Below are 11,865 nucleotides of genomic sequence, written 5' to 3'. Positions count from 1 at the left end.
TAGTAATTATTGATTATTCTGCTTCCAAATTAAAATAAAATTTCCAATACTAAATTACAAAAAATACAAGGAAACAACAAAAATTTGGAAACTGGTGTCCACTCGTACTATAACCTCTTAAACATTAAAGCTTCATTGAATCAAAGGACTGTGGAGACCACTCAGAAACAAATCCTTCCATAGCTACAAAGACTTATTTCCACCACCACCTGAAGAATCAACTAGGATGACTTAGATTGCAATATTGCACTAACAAAGGACAACTTGAGATTGCACAAACAAATGACACTCACACGCAAACCAGCACACACACTATCTATAATAGACAGGTGAACAGTAGGAAGAAGTACGAATTACAGTTGGTCTAGAATGTTCAGTTGGAGGAGGCAATGTTGATGCAGAAAGAGAGATGTCTGTAGAATGAAATACCTGCAACAGAAGCATGTGTGGCTACTGGTGAAGCAACCAACAAAGCATTCCTGCCACAAAGAATGGACAAAGAAAATTCTGAAGGACAACATTAATCTCCCAAAGTAAGATAAAGTGTAATGGTAGTTGTTGAATATCCCAGGTGTTGTAGAAAGCATGGCTGTGGCATAAGAATCAATAGCAGTAGCTGTAGGACTCTAGAAATGGGTGACGCAATAAGAGAGACAAGTGACACAGATCAAGACCAGTTGGCACAGAAGTAGCAAACAAGTAGGCTGCAGGGTACAGACAGAGAAAGGTTGTTGCAGCAGTAATTGGTGAGACAGAAAAGTAACGCAGCAGCTTCTCTTAGCCAGAAAGTTCGTAACAAGAGTATAAGCATCGAACCAATTCCATTACAATCTCTTCCACTTGCACACGCCAACATCGAAGAGGACGGCAACCAGCAGTTGACAACCAGTAGTTCTCACATGTAATGCCAACAAGCAGTCGTCCAATAGAGCAAGCAGCTAAAAAAACGGTAGTGAAATACCCAAGTTAAAACAAAAAGCGGCAGGCACAACTGCACAAGATCAGCACACACCTCTTATGCTATTAGCATCAACACACTCACACACTATCTGAAAAAATAGTGTGTAAATTACTTAATTTACATGAAAAAATAGGGAAATATGAGCTCAAGTGTTAGATCGCATATTGTCATATCCTTGATATTGCACGTAGTGAAGGTAGTTTCTCTAAATAATGATGATTCTCACCATCTTTGCACTGTGACCAGCACCGGCCACGAAACAACCCCTGATAGAAACCTTATCAGTGATGGGGCACTTCTTGTCAATGCGTGTTCTGTCAATAGCTTCTCTGGGAGACTTAAATCCCAAACCGACATTCTGGTAGTTTCGGTTTCCTCCCTTTCCAGGACGCTTTCCTTTCCAGATACTTTCAATCATTGAAAGACCTTAAGTTGCTTCTGATAAACCTTCTTCATCTATTTATCCATGCTTGAAAGCCTTCTACTCATATTGTCTAATTGTTACAAAATGGAAGTTCTTTATTTATTTTCATTTTTTTGCAGGCAATACTTTATGGAGCTGGCCTAATATATGCCATATACTACATTACTCAATCTTTAAACTTTACGTGTGAGATGCTGAGGCGTACTTTCATTCCATCTCAACAGCTGCGCTTCCAAGATATGTTCTTCCTAGACATATTTACATCCTTCACTAAGGTATTTACAGCCTTAGCTAATAATGTATGTTGCAGTATTCTACATGTTTTCATTTAATGATAATGTATTAAATTTTGTAAGGTTATGAATTCTAGCATGGGTATCATTTGTGAATAAACAATAGTAACATAGTTAAACTTTTACAATCTCCAGGACCTTGGGGACTTTATGTTATCAGTGTGTAGCATGGTAAGTTAAGAAAAATCCTCCCACCCTTTCCTTCCAATTTAATAAATTTTCAAAGCTACACATAACTGCAAAATACATATGCAGATGAATCTGTGGGGGTGGTCTGCTGCTGATAAGTGTTGGTCTACGTGGGTCACTACAGGGGTTAGTTGTGCACCACTGGTTGTTGGCATGTACCAGTGTTTCAAGTTGTTTTGCTGTCATCAACCTCAACAGCAACCGCAACAGCAACCCCAACAGCAACCCCAACCTCAACAGCAACCTCAGCCTCAGCCTCAGCCTCGAGCACGAAACTTCTATAACGGTAAGTACTTTAAAAAGTTACTTTTTTACTTCCTATGATGCATTTTTAGTTTTACTGTCAAATAAGGAAGTTTACCCAAGGCCAAACCCGTTGGTGCGTCACTCGAAAGCTAAATAAAAATGTATATTCATTTCCACAAACCTAGTACTAATAAGTGCCAAAGACCAACAAGAAAAACGGAAAAAAGAACGAAATTTATGGTCGTAGCTTTGGCAAACAAACAAACAAAAGAGAAATATCTTTACATTGTTAAATACAAGGTACCAGGAAAGTAAATCAACAACACACAGGTATATGTTAGCTTACTAAAATAATGAACGAGGTTAACCACCATTTTCGGAAAGCAAAAAATCAAAAAGATGAGCTGCAACACAGTATACAAGTAACTAAACAAGAACTAGGTCTTGGGTCGTACACTGAAACTACAAGGAAGTCCAATAATTCCTGAAGTTCACATAGTTGTTAAGTACAGTCGAAAATGAACCGAAGAGAACAAGAGTTCAAAAAAAGTCAATCTCACCGGCTAGTGAAAAACCGTAACTCTGAACGATCCAGTGGACATTACTACAATTCATAAAACAAAGTAAGGCGTCAATTTGGCGATATACAGATAAATCCTTACATGAAGTTTAGACGAAGGCACAAAATAGATAGTAGCACACTGAATTGGTTAAACATAACCCTAAAATCATAAAACATTAGGCTCAACTTACGAATATGGGAAACTATGGGATATTCACGAATATGGAAATTCAACCAAATAAAGTCCTAATTGATTAACTGTCAAGAGGATTTATATGAACTGGCAACCAAATTCAAGTTGGTATATCAGAGAAGGATAACTTATAGAATGAAGTTGGGACCCCATTCCTTCTTGTTTGCTGAAATCCTAAATTGCAAGCAATAAAACTCAAGCTAGCACAGAGAGGTAAATCAAGACTGTCTTCACCAATCTAAGGAGAAAGTGTGAAAGAATCACAAAGTAAAACAGCAAGACTAGGATCTAAATCACAAATCTTGAAAAAAAAAATTAGACCATGGCTTTTCTAGGAATGGGATTTTTTTTTAATAATTAATCAATGGGATGAACCCATACTGCAATGCCATAGATTAAAATTCATTAAGAACAAAAAGACTGACATTGATATGGAAGAAAAGTTCATGTTCTTACACTCTTCCATTCAAAAACAAATTAAAATTTAGGGATTTTTTCATGCTCTTTCAATCAGATTAAAAATTCAACTAAAGCCAAAATCATGTAAAGTTGCAAATACCCATATACAAGTCACAAATTAACAGAGAGACATTTTAAAAAGCAAACATTCATTAACAATATGGATCAACACCATATAAACCCATATTATAGTTCTAAAATACAAGAAAACCCACCTACCTCAGCACTGGCAAACCATTCAGCCAAATCTCCAGAGTGGGTATGTATGCAATAGAACCAAAATTCCTCTTTTTTATTTTGAAATGGCCATGAGAATCAGTAGCAGAAGTCGGATGGAAATGGAATAGAAAAAGAACTGGTCTCCTTAAATTTGGTTAAAGGTGCCAAAAGACCAAAACATCCTTAGATGATGTAACACTAGACACGTGTTTTTTTATGCTTAGGGGTTCTGGAGTTTATCTTCCCACTCAAATTGGTCAAGGTTGGGCTGAAACCAAACAGAATTTTTTGATTGTACTACGTAATTGTTCTTATTTCAGGATTGAGGCAAATTTTTATCATTGGTATTATGATCTTTTCCGAGACCTATTACCATGTTAATGCAAAGTATTGGAAGAGCAAGTTGAGATGGTATTGGGTTACATCCCTGGCAGGCTATTCAGTTGTGTCCATATTCGGGGACATTGTTTACGATTGGAACTTACGGTAAATAATTTTGTTCACATTCATAAAATATTTTGAATTTACCATAATAACGCAGTATATATGTGTATGTTATCTGATACATATTATATACATGAAGTGTCGAAGAATGGCTGTTCCGTGGACTGCCCACTTTTCCTACGTGGATATTTCCTAAGGCAAAATGGGTAATCACTTATATTTCATCGTGTTTTATTTTAGCATGGCTGTTTAATTACACCCAAATTGATTTACTATTTGTTTGCATATGCATATATAGGCTTATTACGTGGTAGTAGTAGCGGACGCTCTCTTCCGTGCAGCATGGGGATTCAGAGTGTCTGATTACTCAAATGTTTCCCTCAACTTTGGCTTATCATTTGCTGAGTTTGGACGCCGGATGATGTGGATCCCTCTACGGATCGATGATGAACTAAGACAACGGGACAGACTACCACCTCCTCCTGAGGAAGAGATGGAGGAGGAAGAGATGCAGGTACTAGGAGCACCGCAAGTATGACCATTTGGATCAGCAACAACAATGTAAGTTTAGTCATTTGTATTATGCCTGCTAAACATAAAGCCTTAATAAGGTCATAAATAAATGCAAAAGTATAAATTCGGCCAAAGTCAGAGATGCCGAGTCAAAGTCGATTTTATGCAACGGAGTGCCACATGTTTGGGTCATTGACTTCTTATGCCACGTGGCTGGTGAACGTGTTCAATTAGAAGTTTAAGTATTGGTCAGTCAGTAGTACTTAATCTCATGAATGTGTCATATACGTATATTTTTTTTGCGAGAAGTTCATGGAAGTGTAATTTTTTGAGTTTTTGGAAACCCTAAATAATCGAATTGATACCCATCGCAGGAGAAGATTTGCAGGAGAAGATTTGATGCTTCTTCTATCTTTTGATGGCTTGTAATTAAAACATCATATACCTAATCCAAGGTAAGGAGCAATTTGTTGAGATATTGTGGTTTGCTGATTAATTCTTACTACTATTTGGGTATTTTTGTGTGTTTTTGGTATACCAATATTCAACACATAATATTTGTAAGCATATTTAAGTTTATTTGGAACTATTGAAATAGATTTTGATAATTCTAAGGTGCTAATTGGAGCCATGATAGATATCTCGAAATTTGGAATATTGTTCTACCCAGTGTGTACAACCGTTTAGGTTTTTCTCTTTTCTATCGAGATTTTACTCGTACACTAGAAAAATCGCTGATAATCTTGTTGATTATGTTTACTTACTCCGATTTATTCCCAATGGATCAAAATCTTAGCATCAAAACTAAACTATTCGCCACAGCTAAACCACACACCATGAATTTGTATTCGGATGAGTACGGAATATTACTAGGTTAAAAGGTTGGTTTTAGGTTTTGCCCCAAATTGAAACCCAAGTCAGCTTTTCCTCGACATTCATCTTTAAAAGGGGTTTGCCAATATTACAGGGCGGGCACAGTTTGAGTGGTCCAACGGTCAGGATCTGTTTGTCCTGTACCTGCCCTTGTAATCTTATTTCCGCCTTTATCAATCATGGTCTTGAGCCAGTGACTTTTACTGTCTAGAACTTTTGCACCTCTAGAGTTGGATTACTTCAAGAATTAGTTTCTGAGTTTTTCTAAGATTAGTTTAACCCTAGATAAATAGATTCCCTCGAATTTCCAGTTCTAATTGTTTAAGGAGTCTTGAGATGTTTTTTTTAGAACACGTTTTTCTTCCTCAAAAATTGAATAAAATTAGGAATCAGTTTCAAAATTTTAATCAGGTTTTGCCAAGTTGGTAATAATATATTGTAGAAATATATGATAGAGTCTCTCTAAGTGCCTGAGAGTCAATCTGGGTACGGACTTGTCCCTTGGACGAGCACGTCAGTCCTCGCTCTGAATTGATCAGTAAGATCTGAACTTTGGAAAAATTCTAGTAAGGTTAGGAATTATTTTTATATTAGAATTAGTTAATAGCCTGCATCTCTTTCAATAAATCAGTTCGTCTTTGTAATTTAGATAAAATTATTGAATTATTAAGGGCTTAGATTTTAACGATTCATTTTCTCTCTTCTTTTTTCAGCCGTGAAAGAACAAAAGAAAGATTGTAAAGATCCTATGGAAAATTCTCAAAATCAGGAGATGGTCCAGATAAGAGTAGACGTACAAGGCAGTAAAAACGAACTAGACGAAGAAGAGAAAAAGAGTACTAACATTGGAAGGAAAGGTCGTCAAGATGAAGAAGTGGTGATCCAAATAAGAGTAGAAGAAAAAGAAGTGGAGAAGGTTCAAAGAAAAGAATTCAAACAATTCGATGTAGTAAAATCTACTGCTCAAGTCGGGAACAAAGCATTTACTAGTGATCATCACTTAAACCAGATCAGTTTGGACAGACAGAACAGGATTATGCAAGAATGGAAATTACTCAAAAAGGGTCTACCTGATTCAATCTATGTCAGAGTTCACGAACAAAGAACTGATTTTCTCGAAGCCTTAATCGTCGGCGGAGCAGGTACTCCCTACAGTGATGCTTTATTCTACTTTCATATTATATTCCCATCTAATTACCCATTGGCACCACCAACACTGTACTTCAAGACAACTTTTGAGTGTGACGGCTTGGGTGTGGATTTTTTAAAATATAATGATCGCGATGGAATTTATATTCGTGATATAAAAGGTCTTGAAAAGTGGAATCCAAAGGAATCAACTATACTGGAAATTCTAGTATCCATTCAATTATCGTTTCACATTGAGAAACCTTATTTTCGGAATCATAATATGAACGATAGCCGTCTAGTAGAGGCTATTGAGAATGGTTACAAGTTTGATGAATCTTATGATCGTGATGAAAGGGTCTTCAAAAGGAAATGCGACACAATATTGGCTACTCTTAAGAAACCACCGAAGGTTTTTGAAGAATTTGTTGCTCAACACTTCCGTGATCGCGCCGAAGCAATTTTAATAGCTTGTCAACCTTATTGTAGAGTCAAATATGGTGATCGTCCAATATACGAGACAAAGTTCTGCCGTAAATATCGAGACTCCATGGCTAATAAGTATGCAAAGCTTTTAAAGGCGTTTATAAAGAATGGCTCTTCATTGGATGATTATATTGGAGACATTAATTTGGAAGAGGACTTTAATTATGTTGATCCACCCCCTCAACCGCAATGGAGATGCAGTTGCAATGGTGTGCCTTGTGCAGCGCTGGCGTTGTGGTTTACTATTCTTATGCTTGTTTCATTTGTAGTTTGGTTATTTACTCATTTAAATTAGACAGCCCCGGGAATAGAATAAAAAGGTTTGCCCGAGTAGAGCATATTATTTAATATTGGCTAGTTTTTTATTTGTTTAATGGTTTACTCATTGATGGCTGATTTTTTTGTTCCCCCTTCTCTTTTTCTTTTCTTTTTTGTAATTTTGTTGGTACTAGAGGAGAACTACCCATCAGTAGACTCACTAATCACAGTGTCATCTTATGCTTGATTTTCAGTAATCTTAATCTATTAATGGTTTTTATGGGCGAAAAGAAACATGCAAGATTAATTAATGCTTGGGCCGTGGATATATGTTGCATCAAAGGTCCATTCTTTTGTCATGGTAACAAATCTGGAATATGTATTACTTCCAGCAGACATACGTTGGCGGCGATGAGGCAAAGCAAATGTCGAGTTACAAGTTAAATTTTAACTCGCAGTAAGCAGTAAAAACTTAATCAGGGGCGCATAACATTTCGGGTATCGAGTCACAACAGAAGTTTTGGATAATGGAATAAATAGCCACGCGGAAAGCTTAAGTTCGGAATTTTCGATAGAATCTGGGTGTCTAAAGCTACACTCTCTACCGCATAGACCATGAATACTCGATGCTTCAATATATTGCACATCACGTAATACGTTGTTATTTTATTTTTGGGCAATGCACAAACTTCCTATAGATGACGACTATACTTATTGCTTTATATCGAAACATATTTAATTCATTCATCACCTAGAAAATCATACTCCGTAACTTAGAAGATCACGATGACAATATGCTTAACTTATTCACAAATTTCTAGCCTTAATCGACTGATGACTAGTAAATGGTATCAAATGGTAACTTTCATTCTCACTGTTAATGGTGAAACTTCATTTTTGGACTCATAGAGAACTTAAAAAAAAAATGGTACGCACTGCCTTTAGAAGGTTCTTCAGAAGGGTGGCTAGCTAGTTATTCCACGTATAATTAGCACCTTTTTGTAGGGCCTACGGCTATAGATATGTGGCCCAATTAGGGTTTGTTTTTCCATGTATATTTATAGTATAAAAAGAAGTGTTGTGTGTAGTCTGATAAATCCGACTATCGATTTCGTCATCCCACGGCGTGGATCGATTCGTTATATGTTCTATATAGACATCTGTCGGATTGTTGGATTTCCTGATTTGACTATGCTTCCATAATAAGATGTCTTGACCATTATATATCGGGAAAAAAATACCACGTTAACTACGTTTCCTAATAAAAATATGGGAGAGGGATATATTCAAATTTCTTTATCTGACTACGTTTTGAGAGATACTTACGTTTCATCTACAAGGAAAAACAAAAAACAAAATATTAAACCAATGCAAAAAAAATCGCAAATTTTTTTTCAAAAAAAATATAGACAGCCGTAGGACATTAGCACAATATCTATATATGTACTAGGTATCAAGTTAAACTAACTAAGTTATGGTAAGGTAAAGTAAGGAATTGGAGAAAGTTGTTGGGCAGGAAGCTTCACCCGGGTGCAACCTGGTGCTTCATTCTCTTCCATTCGCAGCAAATTAAGACAAAGCAAAAAGAAAATGTTACCAAATAGACACGAACTCAAAAACACGAATAGTACCCCATGAAATCATCTCTTGCAAATTAAATACCCAATGACATAATTTAATTTGCAATTTAAAGAAAGCACGAGGAGCAAGCATAAAACCTTGCCCAAAAACATAAAAAATGAACAACCTAAAAGTTTGACTCGGTCAATCAGACCTTTTAGGATGCAAATGTACAAATTGCTGAATGGAGACAAAGTTGTACAACAAAATGGACAAACAAACTCGGCGTAGTTTACTAATATTATATGTACTATTTTAGAACCATGTATAGAGATATTAGATTCACGCATATTACAAATTAGCCTTGGGACAGATCCAAACATTGACTTTGGCCATTCTGCCACTTGGACCGTTAGTTCGCGAAATGTACATCCGTCTGTTGTATATATGACGGAGATTTTATTATTTTGGACGTTCGGGATTGATGCCACGATATAAGAATATATGACTTTGAAGTAATAATAAGGTTGTTATAAAAAGAAGTGATGTCTGTCTTGGGTAATAGACGGCCCTTGATTTCGGCAATCCGACGGCTGAGAAAGATAGTTGGCGAGATTTCTATCCATCCGTCCGTTTTAGACATATAATTTTGAGAGATATTTACATCCGTCGGTTCATGAGATGATCTTCTTTTAATATTTGTTTTAGACGGCAGGGATTATGCCCCGGCCCGGTGCAAAACGAGACTCAACATTTCCTTATGTGACTCGAATCAACATTTCCTAATGCGTGTCGGTTTCCTTGAAAGTTTTCATGCACTAACTATAAATATCCTTTTTGATTTTACCAAAAAAAAACAAATATTAATTTGAAGACTCTATAGATTTTACCTAATCACGGCTAATTTTAATGCGGATATCATATTTGCCTTTAAATTTTCTAATACGGCCCCGGCCTCATCCGGCTACTATGACCCGCCTAATTGAACACGCTATTGTGACCCGACTAACTAACTCGGTATAATGTGACACGACCAACTAAATATCAGGACCGTTGTGGTATTGACCGGACCAACTAAATATACTCCCGACTATTATAGATGGAATAAAATATGGGAAGACACTGGCCGACCGACCAAACAATAAACATAACTCTAAAAGGTTGAGCCCCGGCCTATATATATAGGAGTCCATGTAACACTGTTGATGCTAATCAATAGAAATTCTCTGCCTCTTTTCCTTCCCTACATTTCCACTACAAGTTTTTTTTTCTCATCAACCAAATATTTCAAAAGCGTTATCATAAAGGATAAATTAGTCATGGTAGAAAAAAGATAAATGGCAAATCAAATATTTCTAAAGGAAATACATCGCTCCATGACGGGTTCTTTCAAGAATTTGGTTGGAACACCAGACACAAGTTGTGTGTCAATCCCTCTCTATAGAGCCACCCCTATTCTATGGAAAAAAAAATTACTAACATTAGCATCAGCATTAGCCGAAAAATTACGCAATCTCTCGATAAAGTCGATGGTATCGTCACCCATTCTACCAAGGGTGGTGAAAGCTAAGGTGCCAAAACCGAACCCCTGAGCATTACACTTTTCCAGATACTTCTTTCGCTTGAGGGAGACAGCTTTTTCAATGGCTCGACCGGGGACAAATGAACGAACATCGTTCCCTGTGAAGGGGGAAAAAACTTTGACATCTTGGCAAACGTCACGACCACTATCCCAATTATAAACCATGATGTCCGACGGAATTAGACCAAAGCTATTGTCAGAAATATGTCCAAGATCAACTTCTTTCCGTTCCGGAACACCCACTCGATAGCATATATCTGCAAAAGTATCATGGAGGAGGTCATGTCTGAACTTCAATCCAAATCATTTTTGCAGTTCATGGCGTGATCACCATATTTATCCATCGCAGACATGCAACTAGTGCAAATCACGTCTTCTTCAAAGAAAAGAATCCCTAGCCTATACTTGAGGATTGCAATGAATGTCTCGGACCAATTTTCTGACCTAAGCCTTCAATGGGTACCTTAAATTGATTTTGGTACCTTTTTTTTTACCCTTTTGAATCTTCCGATAAGAAGGGGATATTTTGATTAATCACATCCAAAACTTGCAAATGGTACGGATCTAGATTTTGGTTAATCATACGAATGAAACTTGAAAATCTGCATGTTCTTGGGTCTTCCGTGGAGGTATATCTAAAGTTTCACTTTATGTCTTCGTTTTGATCTTCCTTTCGATACTGTCAGATCCAATATAAATGTGATTATATACATATAATAGCTATTAAATCTATGAATCATGATTTGATTTGATTTGATTTAAACTATGTTTGTATTTGTACCGTCTGTGTGTACTAATTTTTGTCTCATTGAATCTCTGGACGTGTTAATCTATTGGGTGGGAATTTCGTTCCTGTTCGGTGGAAATAAGAGCAGAAAGAAGAATCTCGAAAATGGAAAGAAAAATATTCGGTTCAGGTCAACCGAATCGGTCCGGTCTGGTGCAACCGAATCGGTCCAACCCGGTCCAACCAGGTCAGCTTAAAACCAGTCTCCAAACCAATTTGTTTCTGTTCCAAGTCTAGTTCTTGTTCCATCCAGCCTGGTTTTGGGATGTGCGCGACCATGGCTATTCCGGTTATGTCTATGCACCGTGGGAGCCAAATTTTTAAGGTATGTAACTATAATGTAGGTGTTTACATTGAGTACTTTTTAGGCTTATTTTTTTTTTAGAACATGCCTAGTTTTGTTTATTTTTGTCAATTTAAATAATGATTGATGATCTCGATCATTAAGAATTTTGGTCTTAATGTTATTTTATTCTCTTGAATATGATATTGGCTATACTTGAATGGTGTCTTTTGTTCAATTGGTTGTACCAACTCCAATGTATTTATGGGGTTTAGAAGTATTTGGACAATTATTACGTACTTGATATTGTCTCCCCAAATTTAAATGTTTCGTGAAATGTAATCCACGTGATAGACTATTAAAAAGTCAGTAGTTTCAAAAGAGTTGCAAATAAAATCACATGTA

General features: G+C 36.6%; 2 protein-coding genes across 2 annotated transcripts; one reads left to right on the top strand and one right to left on the bottom strand.

Moving 5' to 3' along the window:
- LOC113272905 lies at positions 1 to 3,888 on the bottom strand. Its single transcript, XM_026522692.1, has 4 exons — positions 3,848 to 3,888; positions 3,547 to 3,690; positions 2,674 to 2,717; positions 1 to 938 (listed from the first exon to the last, which is right to left on the bottom strand). The coding sequence occupies exons 1-4, from the start codon at positions 3,886 to 3,888 to the stop codon at positions 778 to 780; spliced, it is 390 nt and encodes a 129-aa protein (XP_026378477.1). The 3' UTR covers positions 1 to 777.
- A 937-nt stretch (positions 3,889 to 4,825) lies between these two features.
- Positions 4,826 to 7,339, top strand: LOC113274124 (putative ubiquitin-conjugating enzyme E2 38). The gene is made up of 2 exons (XM_026523610.1): positions 4,826 to 4,958; positions 6,090 to 7,339. Exon 2 carries the CDS (start codon positions 6,125 to 6,127, stop codon positions 7,283 to 7,285), a length of 1,161 nt encoding a protein of 386 aa, XP_026379395.1. The 5' UTR covers positions 4,826 to 4,958; positions 6,090 to 6,124; the 3' UTR covers positions 7,286 to 7,339.
- Positions 7,340 to 11,865: the final 4,526 nt, after the last annotated feature.

The sequence above is a fragment of the Papaver somniferum genome, chromosome 4, assembly GCF_003573695.1.
Source record: "Papaver somniferum cultivar HN1 chromosome 4, ASM357369v1, whole genome shotgun sequence".
Taxonomy (NCBI): Eukaryota; Viridiplantae; Streptophyta; class Magnoliopsida; order Ranunculales; family Papaveraceae; genus Papaver; species Papaver somniferum.
The sequence above is the reverse complement of the archived record's forward strand: the minus strand, read 5'-3'. Positions and strand labels throughout refer to the sequence as shown.

What these genes read in the sequence shown, in the direction of transcription:
- LOC113272905 (XM_026522692.1), bottom strand. Translation starts at nt 3,888, where the DNA reads ATGATAAAAATTTGCCTCAATCCTGAAATAAGAACAATTAC. An exon ending in CCTGAAATAAGAACAATTAC is followed by an intron (nt 3,691 to 3,847) that starts GTAGTACAATCA and finishes ACCAAATTTAAG; the next exon opens with GAGACCAGTTCTTTTTCTAT. An exon ending in AATGGTTTGCCAGTGCTGAG is followed by an intron (nt 2,718 to 3,546) that starts GTAGGTGGGTTT and finishes TATGAATTGTAG; the next exon opens with TAATGTCCACTGGATCGTTC.
- LOC113274124 (XM_026523610.1), top strand. Translation starts at nt 6,125, where the DNA reads ATGGAAAATTCTCAAAATCAGGAGATGGTCCAGATAAGAGTAGACGTA.